At 34.8% G+C, this 21,291-nt stretch overlaps 1 protein-coding gene across 16 annotated transcripts in view; it reads left to right on the top strand.

The window, feature by feature from the left end:
• The window catches only part of PRKD1 (protein kinase D1), a 435,004-nt gene that overhangs the window by 346,482 nt on the left and 67,231 nt on the right, over nt 1-21,291 (top strand). For all 16 annotated transcript variants that reach the window (XM_072622711.1, XM_072622712.1, XM_072622718.1 and 13 more), the window contains 5 exons: nt 6,667-6,744; nt 8,836-9,115; nt 10,053-10,105; nt 14,811-14,883; nt 21,087-21,193. In XM_072622711.1, the coding sequence (XP_072478812.1) occupies nt 6,667-6,744; nt 8,836-9,115; nt 10,053-10,105; nt 14,811-14,883; nt 21,087-21,193 (591 nt within the window). The remainder of the gene's footprint in view (nt 1-6,666; nt 6,745-8,835; nt 9,116-10,052; nt 10,106-14,810; nt 14,884-21,086; nt 21,194-21,291) is intronic.

Raw genomic sequence — 21,291 nt, 5'->3', positions numbered from 1 at the left:
ATGGAATTGCCATTAATTTGAAGAATATATACAGCATTACTACAATCATCCAAATGAAGTATACACTAATAGGAGGCCAAAATATGTTATTTTTTTACTCCACAATATTCATCCTACATTGTGGATCGTCAGGACAAAATATTGCTTATGTGATCAAGTACAGTCAATTTCCTTGTTTTTCCTTAACTCTTTTTGTTATGGGTTGGTTTATTTTGATATTATTTTCTGGTTCCAAGAAAGAGTTAATTCTCAGGAGTTGGGGGATGTAGAAAGAAGTAACTTTGATAATAAAACAAAAGAAATCATAAATCTATTTCTTTAAAGGGAAATGACCTAGAGATGGGGAGAAGCTGTTTCATCCCAAGTACTAATAAGTGAAAGTGGAAAGATGATGAGAAACACACTTGAAATGGAACACATTTTCTGACATTTCTATAAGAATGAATTTTCATTTTTAATCACAGTGGAACCGCTGAATTTGGACTTAGTACATGCTATACCATACGGCATTAGAAAGTAAAAAGAATACTTAAAAAGGTGAAACTAGGAAGAACTCTTAGACCTAACCAAATATATACAGGGAAATCTACACTGAATGTGACAATTTTAAAGACATATATGTTCAAGATATCTCAAAGAGAGGAATATCCAAAAGAATGGAAAATATTGTTGACGTGTTTAAATACCTGAAAATATTCAAGAGACCTCAGAAACTACTAACCTATATGCCTGCATCCTCATAGCTATAAAAATCCTCTAAGTGTTCAGTATACCTTTGAAAAGAACAGACAAGCTTCTGTGAATTATTTTCTGTAACAGGCCATGTCTAGGCAGTCACACAGCTTACTGAAGGTACTGACAATAGAAGATCCTACTGTATATGTTGATTTCCCAAAAACCTTTGAATCAGTAGAGAAAATTTCAGACTTAAAAGTTGTCTTCAGCAAGTCATCTCTCCATACTTATATATTCAAATATTCAGGTCTTGATAGATGTAATCCACAGAGACAACTTTGCCCAAATGGACAGTCAACCAGCAAATATTGTCTAATGAGACATAATAATTAGCATCAAGTAGGGCATAAAACAGGGATATATATGCTCATCAAAGTCTGCAACAAGTGTCGTGGATGAAGTCCTGTGTGAAACACGAATGGCAAGTCGACTACTTCTCTATTGATTATGAAGTTAGCCAGATATTATTATGTCATTATGTCATAATGTTATTGGCATCAAACCCCAGTTCTCTACAAGGTCTCCTCAGTGAGATCTGTGGCCACTCCAAAAAAAAATGCCTAACCGTGTACATTTGAAAAGCCAAGTGGATGAGGAATACACATTTTCTAGATTTTGATAAGCACTATATCCATGTGTGTGAGTGTGTGTGTGTGTGTGGGGGGCAGTTATTAAATAGGCACAATTGGTACAGTGAATTAGGTCCAGAATTGAAAGAGATTATGCTTTAGAATTTGTATCATGCTTTCCATGATTGGAATCTTTATAACTCATACAGCCACCATTCTAGTTCAGCCTCTCATCTCCCCTTGCCTGGACTATTTTTTAACCCTGTTTAATATTTTATTTTTTCCCAATTGCATGTAAAAATTTAGCATTCTTTTTCATTCTTTCCAACTTTTGAGTTCCCATTTCTCTCCCTCCTTACCCCCTTATTAAGAAGGCAAACAATGTGACACAGGTTATACATGTGTAGTCATGCAAAACACATTTCCACGTAAGTTATTCCATGAAAGAAAACACAAAAAAACTCCAAGAAAAGTAAAGAAAGTAAAGGAAAAGTGTCTTTGGTCTGCATTCTACCAGTTCTTTCTCTAGAGATGGACAGCACCATTCATCATAAGTCCTACAGAATTGTCTTAGATCACTGTGTTGCTGAGATTAGTTAAGATATTCATAGCAAATCAGTGTTGCTGTTATGGTGTACAATGTTCTCCTGGTTCTGTTCACTTCACTCCTCAGTTCATGTAAGTCTTTCCAGGTTTTCCCGAAGCCTGCCTGCTCATCATTTCTTATGGAACAATAATATTCCATTACATTCATATACAATTTGTTCAGCTGTTCTCCAATTGATGGACATCTCCTCAATTTCCAGTTCTTTGCCACCACTAAAAGAGCTGCTATAACTATTTTTGTACACATAGGTTCTTTTCCTTTTTTGTTTGTTTGGTTTTTTTTTGGAATACAGATGTAATAGTGATATTGCTTGGTCTATGGGTATGTGTGGTTTTATGGCCCTTTTGGCATATCTCCAAACTGCTCTCCAGAATAGTTGAATCTGTATACAACTTTACCAACAGTACATTAGTGTTTTAATTTTCCCACATCCCTGCCAACATTTATCATTTTCTTTTCTGTCATATTAACCAGTCTGACAGATGTGAGCTAGTTGCTCAGAGTTGTTTTAATTTGCATTTCTCTCATCAATAATGATTTAGAGCATTTTATATAACTATAGATAGTTTGGATTACTTTGTCTGAAAACTTTGACCTTTGACCATTTGTCAATTGAGGAATGACCCTTATTTCTATAAATTTGACTCAATTTTCTGTGTGTTTGAGAAATGAAGTCTTTATCAGAGAAACTCACTAAAAGTTTTTTTTCATAGCAGCTATGCATTTCCCTCCATCCTATTATATCCCTGTTTATTCTACTCTCTCCTTTTCCCATGTTCATTCTCAAAAATGTTTTGCTTCTGACTTTTACCTCCCCAAAATGCCCTCCCTTCTATCAGCTCCCCTTCCCCCTTCTTTTATATTTATTCCTTCCTTCTTTTCTCTATGTTAAGATAGATTTTGTCAACCAGATTGGAACCCCTCTCTAACCTGTGGGTGGCCAGAGCCAAACAAAGGAGGCCAGAGACAGAAGAGTCAAAAATCAAACAGAAGTTTAATTTCAAAATATAAAGTATATTGCAAATGGAAGTCCTCCTGAGAAGGAGGGCCTATGGTTTGTGACAGGGGTTAGGTTTTTAAACTTGAAAACTACTAAAAGGCAGGACCCAACATAATCATTGTTAGGTCTTGAATAAACAGTTCCTACAATTTGCATTTGTTGGGATAATACAGGCATTCCTGGGTCCTGTAGATACAGTCTCTAAATTATTAGAATTGTTGAGCCTTGTGATCTTTCAGTGGAGTACAGAACCAGAGTTAGTATGATGGGAACAGAATGCAGCACCTAGTTCAATTCACTTAGCAGTTACAGGTACAGGTATTGTTCAGAGTATAAGGAGATAGGATTGATCACTTTCTGCTGCTGGATGTCATCTACATCTCCAGCTCTCAGGCCAGGATCTCCTGGAAAATAGAGAAATCTTAAGTCCCAGTTCTGGTGTTGTGCTGTGGCTGAGATCATCCAGAAAACAGGGTGTCTCCTAATGTCTTGACAATTTTTACACCCAACTGAGTGTGTATATTATTCATTCTTTGAAGCAGTTCTGATAAGACTAAGGTTTGTATGCTCACCCTTACCTCCCCCATTTTCCCCTCTACTATAAAGTCTCTTTCAGACTTCTTTTATGTCAGATAATTTATCCCATTCTAAATCTCCCTTTCTCCTTCTCCTAAAGTATTCTTCTTTCTCATCTCTTATTTTTTTTAGATTATCATACCATCACATTCAACTCATACCTCTACTTTCTATCTATGTATACTCCTAACTATCCAAATAATGAGAAAGTTTTTGAATTAATAAATATACTTTTCCCGCGTAGTAATATAATAAGTTTAACTTTATCAAATCCTTAATGATTTCTCTTTCCTGTTTACCTTTTAATGCTTTTTTTTGCATCTTGTATTTGAAAGTCAGATTTTATATTCAGCTCTGGTCTTTCCATCAAGAACAATTGAAACTCCTCTATTTCATTGAATGTCCATTTTGCCCCTGAAAGAATGTACTCAGTTTTGCTGGGTAGGTGATTCTTGGTTGTAATCCTTGGTTGTATCATATTCCAAGCCCTCTGATCCTTTAATGTAGAAGCTGCTAAATCCTGTGTTATCCTGACTCTGTCTCCATGATATTTGAATTGTTTCTTTCTGGCTGCTTGCAGTATTTTCTCCTTGATCTGGGAGGTCTGGGATTTGGCTATAATATTCCCGGGAGTTCTCATTTTGAGATAGCTTTCAGGAGGTGATTGGTGGATTCTTTCAATTTCTGTTTTATCCTCTGGTTCTAGAATATCAGGACAGTTTTCCTTGATAATTTCTTGAAAGATGATGTCTAGACTTTTTTTGATTGTGACTTTCAGGTAGTCCAATAATTTTAAAATTATCTCCCTTGGATGGATTTTCCATGTCAGTTGTTTTTCCAATAGGATATTTCTCATTTTCTTTTATTTTTTCATTCTTTATATTTTGTTTGATTGTTTCTTGCTGTATCATAAAGTCATTAGCTTCCACTTGCCCAATTCTCACTTTTAAGGAATTATTTTCTTCAGTGAGCTTTTGTACCTCCTTTTCCACTGGCCAATTTTACTTTTTAAGGAATTCTTCTCTTCGGTGAATCTTTTGTATATATTTTTCTACTTATCCCAATTCTTCTTTTCAATACATTCTTCTCTTCATTGGATTTTTGTGCCTCTTTACCATTTGGCCAATTCTACTTTCTAAGGCACTATTTTCTTCAGTATGTTTTGTGTCTCCTTTACCAAGCTGTTGATTCTTTTTTTCATGATTTTCTTGCCTCACTCTCATGTATCTTCCCAATTTTTCCTCTACCTCTCTTACTTGATTTTTAAAATCTTTTTTGAGTTCTTCCATATCCTGAGACCAATTCATATTTTTCTTTGAGACTTTGGATGCAGGAATTTTGACTTTGTGGTCTTCTTTTGGGTGTGTGCTTTGATCTTCCTGGTCACCATAGTAACTTTTTATGGTCATAATTTTTTTTTTCTGTTTGATCATTTCCCAGTACATTTCTTCACTTTTAACACTATGCTAAAATGGGACTCTGTTTCCCAAGTGGAGGGACACTGTCCCCAGCTTCAAGTTTTTCATGCAACTGTTTTCAGAGGTAATTCTGGGAACCTGTACATTTCTGACTTTTCCAAGTTGGAAAGGAGAAATATATTTACTATTCTCTTATATTGTGCACTGGTTTATGAGGGACCACAAGCACTCCTTTCAAACCTTGAACTGTAACTTGGGTCCCTGTTCCCTGTGGCTCAAGCTCTGCTATGCTAGTCCTTCTCACATTGGGACTGAGACTTAGTACTGTGACCCAGATCCAAGTATGGACAATGCAACAGAGTCCTCCCCCTGATGCTAGCAAAGGAACCCCTATAAATCTCCTTGGGATCCATTGACCAATCCCTTTTACCATCTGTGGAATGAGACATCTGGAAACCACCACTGTTGCCACTGATTCAGTTACCCTAAGCCCTGCTCCTGATTTGCACTGGCACAGCCTGTGCTGGACTATGCTTCTCTCTGGTAATACATACCTTTCCTGACAACTCTCTAAGTTGTCTTAGCCTGGAAATTTGTTTCACTCCATCTTTTTTGGATTCTGTCACTATAGAATTTATTTAGTGTTAGGTATTTGGAAGAGTTTGGAGGAGAGCGCAGGCAAGTGTCTGCCTTCATTGCACCCTCTTGGCCATGCCTTCTTGCCTGGACTAGGATTATAAATCCTTCCTAATTGGTCTATCTTCCTCAAGTCTCTCCCTATTTTAGTCCTTCTTCCACCCAGATGTCAAAGTGATTTCCCAAATCACTGGTCTGACTGTGTCACTCCCTTACACAATAAACTCTAGTGGCTTAATTTAAGCTTTATTTCATTCTTTTTTATTTTTTGTTAGGAAAATAAAAAATGTCTAGTCAAAGGATAGTTAATGCCTGATGACTGTTATAAGTTGTGATTTATTCTGAACATTACTTATTTACAAAAACCAAATGAATGGCATTAAAGCCAAAAGAGTATTTAATATATTTATCACCAGAAAAGGAGGTGGAACTGTCATGTAGTACGAATAAGAGATAATAAATGGATATCCCAAGGGTTGTAATGATATTTATGAAAGATTAGAATGTATAAAAGAATTACCAGCATTTTAAGCATATCCTCTACAGAGCATGGGAGGATCACAGAATCAGATATTTTGAGTTTCATAGTATATTTAAGACAGCTAGTCCAACCCCCTCATTTGACTTCTCCATGGTCACACAAGCATAGAGTCATATAGAAAGGATTTGATTTCAGGTACTCTGATTCAAAAGCTTGAGCTCTTTCCACTGTAGTAGGGTCAGCATCTCATTGACTTAGAAGACTTGGGTCCCCTACAGATCCATTGAATTACCAAAGTAAGTCTAGGTCTGTTAAGGGTGAAAAGAAAGATGGAGATGTTTGAAATAAATCCTTGATTTCCTGAGTCACAATTACAGAGGTGAAGCATTTTATTCCACAAAATAATTTGCGGTTAGAAACAGAATATAGGTTGGCAGTTGGTCTGACTCAGTGTGACATTCTGATATTAGAAAATGATGGGTATTTTCAAAATGTTGCAATATTTTTCTTGGTTTTTCTTACCTATTACCATTGTTACCTTATACTTTAAGCAGAGTAAAAAGTGCTATTGGAAAATGCATTGGTTCTCCTAATTCTATGTTATTTGAAAGTTTTAAATAGATTATGAATTCTTTTCATTATAGAGGAAACGACACTATTGGAGATTAGATAGCAAGTGCATCACACTCTTTCAAAATGATACTGGAAGCAAATATTACAAGGTAAGGAAGGATGACTTCATTTTTGTTCTGTATGACTTTCTGATATTTTCTCATGTTAATATAATCAGTAATATGATACATTTTACTTGTGGACATTCATGTTTAGTCCATTTAAAGATTATTTTTCTTGCTTCAATCTCTTATCACAGTTTCATAAGATTTTTCTCTGTAGTTTTCAATTTTCTAAAAGATAAAGTTATGACCTAATGACTCATCAGAGGAATTCAATTTCCCTTAGTATAGTTTTCCATGAGAAAAAAAAAATCCTGAGTCTTTCAGGTGATTTCTTCTCTGAAATGCCTGAGGCCAGTAAAGATAGGCTAAAAATGAATTATTAAGGTGCACATGCAGTTGACATATGGATACATAGATATAGATATAGATATAATTTGTATATGTGTGTGTATTTTTCTTTTTATTTTAGCCCCCTGTCACCTTCTTAAAGATAAAGTAATGTTATAGAATCCCTCTATGCCTTGCACAGTGTGTTTTCTTCCTTACAGAGGTGTTGTGGCACAGCGAAAAGGAGTGTTGGATTTGAAGTCAGGAAATTAGAATTCAGTTCCTAAGTCATATGCTAGCTATGTGACTGTGGAGAAGACATTTCATTTTTAGCTTGTTTTTTCCCCCCAAATTGAAGTTTTCTAGGTCTCATTTTCCTCATCTGCAAAATAGGGAAATTAATACACATTATCGTTCTTATAGATTGGTTGTGAGTTAAGTATTTTGCAAATATGAAATACTAGATAAATGGTATCCATAAGTATTATTAGAGGGATTCTATTTGTTAAGGATACTCCTTCTAAAGGAAAATCTGATAGGATATTTTCACAATGGGAGACCTCCTCACTTATTCTAAATGTAATCTGCTCCTTTATATTCTCATATATACTATATATTCTGGAGAGGAATTTGATTCAAAGACATATTCTAGACACTGACCATACTCCAGAGTAGAGCAGAATTGAATATTATGATTTAAGTTGCTCCCTATGTGCACTCAATCTAGCTTCATAGGCTCATAAAACTGAGATAGTAGGGAATCTTAGATTGAGACCAGTTTCCTCCATTTTACAGATGAGGAAACCGAGGACCAATTTCACTCAGGGAGCATGTTACAGAAGAGAGTTTTGGACTTAGATGTTTGACTCCAGGTTCAGCATTCTTTCTCCAGTAAACAGCTGCCAGTCTTTTTATACTTGTGAGGAACTCTTCACAAAATGCAATGGATCAGATGAAATTAATCTTTTACTTCTGTTGAATTCTGATTTACACATGAAACCAAGACCTACTGAGGGATTTCACCTAAATCAACACTCTCTAGATTAAGAAGCATAATTTGAAATTACTTGATTAAATATTATTCACTTCTCAGCTAAGGAGAAAAGTAGACATGAATTCTGCATAGATTATTTTGTTAGTCTTGAAACTAAGATTATTATTATTTATCAGTAAGCAAATGAATCCTTTTCATTATTAAGTGAGCAGTAAATATGAGGGATCACCTAGGATTCTGTTATGTTTGCTTTCTTATAATGTTTTCCCTTTTTTCTTCTCTCTTGGCCTGAACTTTGAAATAACAGGGAAAGGGATAGTAATATGCCATTTAGCAAAAAATAGTCCTTCTTAAACTAGTGGCCCTCTTGATTCCTACTAAGGATCACTCAACTAGTTTTTTTCTCTATGTTGTAGTAATATTGCAATTTAGAAACTCTAATCTTATTTTTATAGTGTTTCAGGATATTTTAAAAAGTCATGTTTCCTTAAATGAGTTTAGACCAATATTTATTTTCTGTACTCTTCATTTATAGAATTTTTCACTTAAATTAGACTCCTTGATTTTGATGAATATCAAAATAATAGCAATTCAAGATCGCACTTATTTATTCTTCGTAGACTTGGGAGATTGTTTTCTGTAGAATGGAGATTATAATGCCAGTGTATGATAAAAATGCATGTGTTTTTTTTAAATTAAACACTTGTCCACCTGCTTTTCAGTGATGTTTACTTATATGTCCTAGGAGGATTGTTTTTAAAAATTCTTTCAATTTGCATATTTTTATAATCTGCATATAATCATTTATTCCATAGGAAATTCCATTATCTGAAATTTTATCCCTGGAACCTGCAAAAACTTTTTCTTTAATTCCTAGTGGGGCCAATCCCCATTGTTTTGAAATCACTACAGAACATGTAGTCTACTACGTGGGAGAAAATGTAGTCAGTCCCTCAAGCCCTCCACCAAACAACAGCATACTTAATAGTGGGGCTGGCACCGATGTGGCCAGGATGTGGGAGATGGCTATTCAACATGCTCTTATGCCTGTCATTCCAAAGGGAGCACCACCTGGATCTGGACCCAGTTTGCACCGTGAGTGCCTTTCTTTCCCTCTCATTACATATGGTAATTCCAAGATGATGCTCATTTGATTAGTGATGTTGTAAAAAATGGCAGGTCTTTTGCCTCTTCATATGTTACTGTGGCGTAGCAATAAGTTAAATGACCACTTATCTTAGAAGGATATAACCTAGCAGTTAGAAACATTTGGCATGGTGGTATGCCACAATCCCAAGAAATATTTTTTTAAAAGTATGATTTTACTATCAACTTTTCAAATACTGTATAATAAACTTGTAGCACATTTATGTGAATTTCTTAAACTTTGTTGAAGCATCAGCACCAGTCTAGGACTACTGTTTATGAAAGAAAAAGGTGATTCACTCACCCTGCTTGTGGCAGGTATGTAAGAATTTCAGAGAGAATCAATGAGAAACATTTTCTTCAGCCCTATCCAGCATGGTGTTCTGCACACAGTAGGTGCTGAAGAACTATTAATGAAAGACAGTCTGCTTCCAGGTGATAGTGTACCCATCAGGAGCATCAGGAACATAGTGTCACAAATCAGTTGCATGCAGTCACTGAAGGCTAGGTGACAAAACGTAGATTTTTAGAGACCCATTTTCTCTAAAGTGGTGATTTCTTTGAATAATTTCATACAGTTCTCCTAGTCATGAAGTCGGTGCATGTGCTCCATGTTTGGGGAGTAAAAGTGATGCATTTCTTGGTCTATTATCCCATTCTTTCCATCTATCCATCTTTCCTACCAACACAGTTGCTAAAGGATTGTTAAATAAAAACTTATAAGGAGTAATTTGATGATTGAAGACAGATGAGAATTATCCAATAGATTGTCTTAGAAAATCTAATTGTTCTGATTTACTTTAAAATAGACAGCAATAGAATTTACTTTTCTTCAACATTAACTACAGATGTCTTCTTTATTGACTTTTTATATGTGTAATTCCAGGAGACATATCCATCAGTATCTCTGTATCAAACTGCCAAATTCAAGAAAATGTGGTGAGTATTTGAGAGTTAATTTTTTTAAAGTGGGGAAATGTATTTAAGAAAAGAAAAAATAAAAATAAAACATTTATTTTATTACTTCCTATTGGCAACATTTCACAGAGGGTCAAATATGATGAATTTGGATGTTTCCTTTTCCATAAGATTTTACAACAGGGGTTCTTCACATTTTGGGGCATATGTACCCCTCTGACAGTCTGATGAAACCTATGGATCCCTTCTCAGAATAATATTTTTAAGTGCAAAATTAAAAAATACAGAATTATAATGGAAACTAATTATATTGAAATAGTTCTCAAACATATATATTTATATTATATATGTATATATAATATATTTTAAAAACACAAGTTATAGACTCCGTACTAAGAACCAACCTGTTCTAGACATTATTGGAGAATTTCTCTTCATATAAAACACTGGGAAATTTTTCTATACTGTCTGCTATTATTGCTGGACCAAATATGCCAAATGGAGACATTGGTCTCTTAGAGGCAAGCTGAACCCAGTTACATGAACAGTAGAATGTTTTTGTTCAGTTGTTTCGGTAATATCTGACTCTTCGTGATTCCATTTGGGGTTTTCTTGTTACAACTAGTAAGTCTCTGAGGTTAGATTTGATCCTAGGAAAAAGAGCTTTCCTGACTCCAGGACTGGAGCTATCCACTGTGCCATCTTGCTGCCCCCAGAAGAAAATGGAGCAATAGAAAAATACCAGAACTGGCTTTCATAAAGAACTAGGTTTGAATCCTGACCTTGACACTAGTTCTGTGGTCTTGGATGAGTTCTGATTTGTAAAGTGGAGATAACCATACTCACAATACTTACCTTACAGTGTTGTTTCTAGAAAAGTATTTTACAAACCTTAAAGCAGTATATGGATGTGAAATTATTATTAAATAAATGATTTTGAACAAATCAACGAAGAACTTTGGGACTGGATTTCTATATTTATAAAAATGATGTTATAACATCTCAAGACCACAGATGTAGAGCCTAAATATGACCCCTGCGTCTCATTTTATGGATGAGACTTAGAAGATTAAATGGCTTGTCCAGGCTCACATGGATATTACGCACTAGGGGCTCCAGTTGAACCCCGGTCTTATATCTTCTCACATTTCAATGGAGAACACACATTGGGTTAGAATAGTGTTGACAGCAGTTTCCAAAACATGCATCCATTCTGATCCTTTGGCATTATATCCTTTAAGCCTACATTATATGGTAATTACCTAGAAATGCTTTTTGTCTCTTGGACATTGTGTAATTAGGCTCCAGAAAATTCAATAGGTCAGGTTTTACACATCTACTTACTCGACCATAAAGACACCATCTTTGAGTTTATCAGTTGTATAGTACAATATAGATTCACACTACTTTGAAATTTTGCACATTGTCATGTTGATGTTTTTCTCAGGATATTTTTTCACAAAGGCAGATAGAGAAAAGATGCATTGATCCTTCATTATTATGGCACAGCGTACTACTTTCAGTCCTATTTAGCTTCAATATAAACTTTAAAAATCTAATTTCATGCAGTTCCATGCATTGCTGAAGTTTTCTAACTCAATGGATGTTTTTACAAGCTTTCATTGGAATTAAGTGACATTGGGTGCCTCCAAAATAAAGACAGAGTGAACTCCTATAGTCTCAACTATAAGTCAGCTTTCAGGAGGATTAGGTCTCTGATGAACCCAAGAAAAAAACAGAAAGTAGAATTTATCCAAAGACTGTGGGGAAAATGTGTATTCATTTTCCCTTTCTTGGTGTAGGTCATTGTTTACTTCTATGAAGTTTGATTTAATTAGTTTCTTCCTCCCAGAAAATTTAAAGATGACTGTTGCTACTCTAGGTTGCAAGAGTCAATAAGAAAAATAATGAGGAGGAAAAGAAAACTTCAAAATCTATCCAGTTCATTTTCATGCCTCCAGGGAACTTTGTATCTAAAATTTAAAATTTCCAAAATATTCAAAATTCATGGACTTGATAGTCAGATGGATCTGAGAGTAGGATAGAAATTTGAAAAATAGACCTTTGATTACAAAGGACAAAGACTGAAAGAAAATATAACAGAAGTATATAAAGTCATAAAGAGATCATGAATATGTCCACCATATGCCAGAATCCAAGTAAACTCACTCACATAGGTCCCTTCAACACTATTGCATTGAAAGAGTATAGTCTAACCTAAAGTCAGGGTTCTCTTATTTTTAATGTCCTTCAGCTCTTACATATAATGTCCTTCTGCTATATAACGGCCCTCAGCCAGTCCCTAAGACCAGTCTACTTCAGCCTTGGTGGCCAATTTGAATCTTTCTTATCTACATGAGTTCTTGCCTGTCCCAGACAAATGTTAAATACTTTATACAAATAGTGTGCTGCTAGGGTTCTCACTAGTAACCCCATTAACAGCAAAGAGACATTAAACTGGTTTCTGTGCAAATCACCCACATAGAATGGGGAGAAGATATTAAATTATTTTTAAACATCTGTAGTTTCAAAGTCATTGTCTTAACTTGTCTTTTTTTTTTTTTAATTTCATTTTGTTCCATAATCTAGACTCTTGGAAAAAGGAAGTTAGATCAGTTTACCTACCAAGCCTCCAGAATTTAATTCTCATCAGTTTCTCTCCCCTTCCAATGCCTTTCACTAGAACTCAATTCATTTTCATTTCCATCACCCCACCACCCCATCCTTCTCAGGATGTGATTTCCTGAGAATAGGGATCACTTTCCTCCAGGGTGAGCAGTAGGGTTTTAATTATTCTCTAAGTAATAATGTAAAAACTCACTGAAACATTGACATTTCTAGCTAGATTTCAAACCAGCAGTTAAGAGGTTGTAAACAAAAGGGCCTGAAGGGATAGCTGACATGTTGACTGACAAAATTTAGGTCCCAAAGACCTCAGAGAATGGAACTGTTTGCTGAATTAAATTAAATAAGATAGAATAGAGATCCATGTAAAGTTCTCCATTTGTGATCTGAAAAATCGATTTTATTAGTATCAAATTTGAGGAGTCTGGGAAGGGAGGTGAAAATGGCTGAACAGTCCTTTTTTTCTGACAAGGATATGAATGTTTTGATGGACTCCAAGTTTAAGCTACTTCTCCGATGACAGCTGCTGAAATATCTGTGATTTTAGGTTTCTTAATGGAAGAATCATGCCCTTCAATGCTCTGCCATGTGATTGAACCACATTTGTATTTAGGTTAGATCACCACATTTTTAGGGATGATATTGATTAGCTTGAAATATCTTCAAAGGAAATTATCAAGATAGTAAAGAAATTCCAAGTAATATGAGAATTATTTCACCAGTCTATTGGCATTTAAGTTAGAGAACAGATTTGTGAAAGTAGAAAGACATGTTCTTTTCTCCAAGTAGTTGAATGTTCATTCTGTAAAAGAGAGATGAGACTTGTTTTGCCAGGTTTTGCCAGAATTACTATAAATAGATCAAAGTAAGAAAAGGGGTAGATTGCAGATTAATGTAAAGAAGATATTCACATTAGACTTTCCCAAATGGTGTGGGCATCCTTTAGAAATGGTGAGCTTCCCAAATCTGAAGACTGTCAGGCAGAGGCTGGATGACCACATCTCTGTGGTCTGATAGAGGATGTTCTCGATGCAAGCAAGGAATTGAAATAGATAGACTCTGAGAATCTTTTGAACTCTTGAGATTCTGTGATTTTTGAGAAGAAAGGTACCCAACTTCCTGACCTTTTTCCATGCTATCATTTTTTTTTCCTTTTCCCCTTGTCTTCAAGGCAGTTCTCATCTTTCAAAACCTTATATCAACACCTTTCAGTCATTATTCCTAGTTCAGTTTTTAGGAACCAAGAAGAATAAGTATAATCCTCCTTCTGCATGATGGGCCTTCAAATATTTGAAAACACTACTCAAGATTATTACCCTAGATATTTTATTCTGCAAGTTAAATAACCCTGTTTCCTTCAGCCAGGCCTTTTATTAGCAGAATTGACATTATTGTTATTTTAATCCTTCAGTGGATATTCTCTACCTTATATCAATGCCCTTCCTAAATTCTGATGTCAAGAATTGATCACGGTAAATTCTAGAAGTGGTCTAGCCGGGGCATAGCATCATCTCCGTTGTGCTGGACGTTGTTACTCCCACTATGTAGCTAGATGGCACAGAGGATAGAACCCTGGGCCTGGAGTCAGAAAAGACCTGAGTTCAATTCTGACCTCAAACATTTAAGCTACGTGACCTTGGGCAAGCCACTGCCTCACCTGTAAAATGGGGATAATAATACGCCTACCTCCCAGAGTTATTGTAAGGATCGAATGAAATAATATAAGTAAAGAACTTAGCGCAGTATCTGGTACCCAGTAAGTGCTTCATAAATGCTTATTTCCTTCTTTCCTTAATAAAAGTTAAGTTTTGACTGCCACACCACACTATTGACTTATTAAGGTTTTAGTCCTATTACAGACACTTGTCAGCTAAGTAACCCTGGAATACATATGCGCACATGTGTGTGTTTATATAGATACATGTATAGATACATATATGCACATGTGTGTATATGTGTGTATACATATGTCTTCTGTTTATGTTTAGATATAGACTACTTCTGATTAAAACAAAATTCTCCAAACACCTACTTTAATGAGTGGGTTTGCCTTTTTTGCCTTCAGCTAATAGTTGCTGTATCTTGTGTTTGTTACCAACAGGACATTAGTACAGTATATCAGATCTTTCCAGATGAGGTACTGGGTTCAGGACAGTTTGGGATTGTTTACGGAGGTAAGGCCATTCACTAAGTACTTTCTAACTTGTTGATTTAAATTTCTCGGCACTTGTATGGATTCATGACACACCTATTTATTATGCATTATGCTAGAGTCTGGGGGTGCTGATTAAGATGTCATCATAGTCTTCATGGGAAAAATACAGTACAAGGCATGTGGGGCTTTCTAAATAGAAGTCACGTGGATAACGGCCTTATAAGTTTTGTTTAATGAAGACATATACATCTTTCATATGTATATGATCTATAATTATCCTGTGTGTGTATACACATACACAAGTCATACATCTGAGAGGAAGCATGGTGTAATGTAGAGAGATAGCCTTGCAGTTGGGAAGATCTGGATTCAAGTCACACCGACATACAAACTTTGTGACTCTGGGCAAGTCTCTAACTACCCATGCGACTGTAAGACCTGAAGTTACAGGATGGTAACTGGTCTTTATTAGCATAAAGAGTTTCCATACAGATGAAATCACAGATTTAGATAGATGGATATATGTACAAGCAGCTAGGTATGTATGCATGCATATATGTATTTGTGTACATAATAAAAAGTGATATCTTAATTACTTTCAAATTTTACTTTTAATTTATGAAGTAAAACAAGCATTTTCATAACAGTAGAATAATAAAAAGGTGATTACAATTAAACTGCAAGTCTTATGCACAACTTTGCTATTGCTTTTAAATATATAATAAATTTTTCATGTAAATTTCTTTTTTTCTTCCCTTCCCTTCCCCCTCCTCAGAGATGGTTAGTTACCATTAGACTCAGATGTGTGTGTGTGTGTGTGTGTGTATAAAATCATTTTATATGTGCTTCTATTTATCAATTATCAGTTACTTTAATATCAGTTCAAACATAATTTAATAATGCTCATTTAATTCAATTCAGTTGTCTTGCACCAAATTGAATTAGTCATAAAACAGTCCATTAAAATGATCAGAAAATATATCATGTAAATTTTTGTGTCACTTGAATTTTATGCTTCATTAGGCTTCAAGATCTTCATTAACATTTGTTAACATTTGTTTACAAGAACATCTTAAGTAGTCATCTTATTTTTTTTCTCTCTGCAATATATTGTCTGGTCTTTGAACTTTTTATTTTTATTCTGTCAGTTCTATCCAAGTTAGATCTATCTTTCAGTTATTAATGCAATTTTTTCTTCATTTCAATACAAGTGGCCTTCAACTCTGGGTGACCCTGTTCTGTTTCTGCAGCGATGATGATGTAGTAACAGGAAAGGGAACAGAAGGTCCCTAAAATCACAAAGATGTTAGAGCATCTATAAACGTTCATTTAACTGTTGCTACTCTAAATGTGAGATTCTTGTCCAACGACCAAAAAGCTGACATAATATTTTAGTAATTGAAATCCCATCAATATATTCACATTCTCGGTACAAAAAAAAAAAACACACGCCAGAAAAAGTAAGGAAGTTGAAATTAAGTGAAAGAATGGGCACTGTTGTATTAGTAAGCACCCCAACATCCACAGGGGGGTCTGCTATCACAGGTTCTTTAATCTCCTTCTTTAAAAGGAAAGGCAACTTTTGAGGAGTTAACAATCACTTTAATCAAACACATGCATCATTCAGTTAGTCCAGGAGAAAAGTTAGCACCCTGAGCTTCAGAGAAAATACAGAGAAATCAAAGATCAACAGACATGACCATAATAAATACATATATCACAAATCAACAGACAGGTCCAACTGTCTGACCATAGTTACCCAAGAGGGGAGCACCAACATCTGGATTTTCAAAGCTGGGGGACTGCTTGGTAGCTTCCCAGAATCTCATCTGCCACACAAACCTTCCAAAATCTAAGCCCCAAAGTAAAACCGCACCTCAGAGTCTTTATACACTTTTAGAGTCAGAAGTATCACCTCCCTTGAGAATCAGTGCCTCATTAACAAAAGGTGTGGCCTACATACAAATTTTCTCAGGCCCAACAGTGGGTAGGAATGATCCTCCTTAATCACATTATTCAGAGGCATTATACTTCTTGGTATAAACAAAAACAGCAGAAAATCCTACTTTGCTTGCCCTCACAACTGTCTAAAGACAAGAAGAAAAATCATTTCATGAGAGACTTGGTCTTGCTTAGTGGTGTTCCTTCGGAGCTTAGCAAAACTGTCATACTAAATATATTGTAGTTTTGTGAATCAGTTTTTGTTGATGATAATGAAGAAGTAGGGAAATTCTGTGAGGAGTGTGAGAAAAATGAGGAGTGTCAATACATATTGATCTATATAGAACAACTTCATTGCAAAAGTAACCATGTAAAGAAGGATATAAAACCTAGACAATATAGTTTAGAGTCAGGAAACGAAAGAAGTTAAAAATAAATAAAAATTTGAATTCAGTCTGAATTTCTACCTTATATACATCATCTTGGCAAAATTGACAGTAAAGGAAAAATGGCAGATTCTGGAGGGGCTGTAGAAAAACAAACATGCAGATACCTTGTTAGTGCACACATGAAATGGTAGGGCAATTTTGGAAAGGTATTTGTAACTATGCCTAAAAATTGTTAAATTATGTATAGCCTTTGACACGGATACAACTATGGGATCTTCACATCAAAGAGGTCAAAGACAGAAAAAATGGACACACACACTCTCATATATATATATATATATATATATATATATATATGTAAATACCCAAAAATATTTACAGCAGCTCTTTTGGGGGGGGGCATAGCAAATAACTGAAAACTAAGGAAGTGTCCATTAATTGTGGAACAGCTGAATATATTGTATTTGAATGTATTAGACTACTTTTTATTGTTCTGTAAAAAATAATGTTTAAAAAATTAATAAAAGTAAATGGAAAGTATGATTACTAAAACAAAGCCACTGAGAAGATCCAAAAGTTTCTCATACATAGGCACACTTTATTTGCTTTTATGAAGCTATTTGAAGAATCAATACTGATTCAACTTCATGCAGTGCTGTGAGTTAGAGGTCCCAAGTTCAAAGCCTTTCTCACCTGCTTACTATCTGTGTGAATTTGAGTTGAGTTTCCTCATTGCAAAATGAGGGGGCTGATCTTCATCAAAGGTGTCAAACGTGCATGCAACTGGTGCCACAACTCTCCCAAGTGTTCCCTGAACCAGATTAAAATGTAATTAAGAAATATTTAACAAAATAAATATACTGGAAAAGTAATGTTAATATGTTTTGTCTCAGTTAATATACAGCCCACAAGGATCCTTATGTACAATTTAGTGCCCTCCATTTCTATTTGAGATGGATGCCACTGATCTAAATGATCTTTGAGGTTCCATATAGTTCTAAGAGTTATGTTTTTATGATGTACACATATTTCAGAGCTATTTCTGATAAAACTACAAGATGAAAACAGAAAAGCATTTACTAATGTTTTCACCATGCCTTCAAAGTTACACAGTTACCTGAAAGATATAGAAAATACTTTTTTGGGGGGCAACTAAGTGACAGAGTAGATAGAGCACTATGTCTGGAGTCAAGAGGACCTGACTTCAAATCCAGCCTCAAACATTTACTAGTTGCGTGGGCAAGTTACTTAATCTCTTTTTGCCTCTCTTCTGATGGTCACTGTTTGACTAAGATAATGCATTTGATTCAACATAGCAAGGTTCCTCTCTCTCAACGTGTTTCCCATTCGTATGTCAAGGTGGGCATAGACCAATATCTTACACCATTTACCAAGATAAAGTTAGAATGGACAAATGACCTAAATATAAAGAGAGCTATTGCAAGAAAATTAGAAGAAGATGGAACATATTACTTATTAGAAATGACAAGCTCAGTGATCTTAGAAAAACATGGAAAGACTACTTGCATGAAATAATGAAGAGCAAGTTGAGCCAAACCAAGAGAACATTGTATAAAGTAACATCAATATTATTTTAAGTACATCTTTGAGTGAATACGTCAACCAGATCAACTATAAAGGACACATGAAAAAAGATGCTGTCTGCATCCAAAGAAAGAACTGATAACCAGAAGGACATATGTAATCATTTTACACATATGTACTGATTTACGTCTAACAGTAGCCTTTTCTGGGGGAGGAGGAAAGAATAGGAAAAAATTAAGAAAAATTTACATGGTAACTTTATTATATATTTAAAAGTTATATCAAGTTGCACATAATAGATTTGCAGTTTCATGTGCAAGCTTCTTTTTTATATTATAGTAATAAGTGCTTGTTTTGTTCTATAAATTAAAAATAAAATGATTTTTAAAAGATTATACATGATTTCTAACCATTATCAGGTGAGACACAAAAAAGGAAATTATGGGTTTATCAAAAGTATTCATCTTGGTGTAAATCCAAATAGAAAAGAATTCCTTATGGATTATTTTCTGTAGTTAGATGTTGTCACTGTTTGGATGCTTCCATTTATAGATGCCATTTTGATGACTGTATCAAATCCCAGAATATTACAGAGCCTTCTCAAATAAATTGCTAACCATTCAGTGATAATTCCAATAATCTCTAATTCTAGTAATAACTTCTGGTAATTGAGAAAAAATGGGGGAAAATGTTTTCTAGAAATAATAGCGGAGGAAGAGCTTGCTTATTTAGTTGTGTTCTGTATATGTGTGGAAATTATCTTTTTTTATGTTAGTTCAAAATGAAGACTAAAATTTTATAAAGTATATAAATATTGTTTTGTTATGTTGTGTGTTATGTTATGTATCATTACCAAGTCTGTATGTTTTGAAGTATGAACTTAACCATAGAATGGATGTCATTTAAGTACCAGCCCAGTTAAGAAAACCTTGGTTGTGGGATGGTGAATTTTTTTCCACTGAGAAACTAATGAAGACTGTCTACTATCTTGAAGAAAAATTTGCATCAGTGAATTGAGTGCCCACACTAACAAAATCAAACATAATTAAAAATAAACAGTCCCAAATTCCTTTTTTAATGCTTTGAAATACCCACTTTCAGTACAATTTCCACTTAAAAGATAATTTTATATTCTGCATTCAATTCAGAAAAAATATTTGATGATGTTCTATTATAGGGTATAATCACCACCTTTATTTGAAACAATCTTAATTTTGGAGAAGAAAGGTCATGAAGATTTGGAGTCACCAGGTCTTGGTTTGAATCCTAGCTGTCCTACCTGCTATCTATATGACCTTTAAAAAATTACTTAACAGTTCTGAGCCTTAGTTTTCTCATCTGTCAAATGAGCGGGTGGGCCTCTGAGATTTCTTTATAGCTCTAAATCTGATTCTATTAACTTAACTTTTTTTGTATTCTGTTTTTATGAGGAAAAACAAAGAAGGAAATTATTAGGGAAAACAATTTCCAAAGTATGTTCTGGGATATCGCCACAGACTCTGCTCAGTGCAGTCATATTTACTGATTTTTTCAGGCATCCTGGGGATAAAAGTTTATCACTCTTTGCTACTCTGTTCACATACAGCTTAGGATTCCCAAGCTCCCAGATACTCTTGTGAATGGTTTCCCATTGGCTTCTGGTCTTTCACATTCTTCCTAATACTCTTTCTCTCCCTCATGCATAGTGTTTATTTATTTTTCCTCTTTATAATATGCCCAGTAACTAAGGTAGGGACTCATATGTACTGCCACATTTCATCTAACACCATTGTCAATGTATTAAGCCGTGAGACTTTACTAACATCTTTCTGGCATGGCTAGTTTCCAATGTTCTTACACACACACACACACACACACACACACACACACACACACACACACACATACACAAACATACACATATATCTAGGTGATCTGAATTGTATGATGAATGTGAACTATGTTTTGGAAAATTGATAACAGGGAGGATCTAAATTAATTTGGACAGATAATAGAATCATTTTCGATATGAATACATGTTATTAGGGATATTATTCCTTTCACAACAAGATTCTGGTTTTTAAAATTATGATTCTGGAATATACATTGGAATTTATTTTGCTTTATAATTTCTTCCTTTGCTTTTCCTCATTAAATATCATGGAATCATAGATTTAGAGCTGGAAGGGATCTCAGAGGCATATAGTCCTCAGAACCTTTCAGAGAACACCCATTAATACTATGAAAATTCTGCCCCATCCCAAATAATGCCAACAAATTTGCTTTCTAAGATGGGCAATCATTTCAGGTGTAATAAGGAATAATTGATTGTTGTGTTAACATGGCCCCTTATTGCCTTCTTTTGTAGGAAAGCATCGTAAAACAGGAAGAGATGTGGCTATTAAAATCATTGACAAGTTAAGATTTCCAACGAAACAAGAAAGTCAACTTCGCAATGAGGTTGCCATTTTACAGGTACTCTTCTCACTCTAATTTGGGCTGTAAAAGTAAAATGGATTTGGCCAGCTACTAAAACTATTTTAAAGTGGCTTATGTGTTGCTGGGTTGCATGT

This window comes from Notamacropus eugenii, chromosome 7 (assembly GCF_028372415.1).
Source record: "Notamacropus eugenii isolate mMacEug1 chromosome 7, mMacEug1.pri_v2, whole genome shotgun sequence".
Classification (NCBI taxonomy): domain Eukaryota; kingdom Metazoa; phylum Chordata; class Mammalia; order Diprotodontia; family Macropodidae; genus Notamacropus; species Notamacropus eugenii.
This window is presented reverse-complemented; position numbering and strand designations above follow the sequence as displayed.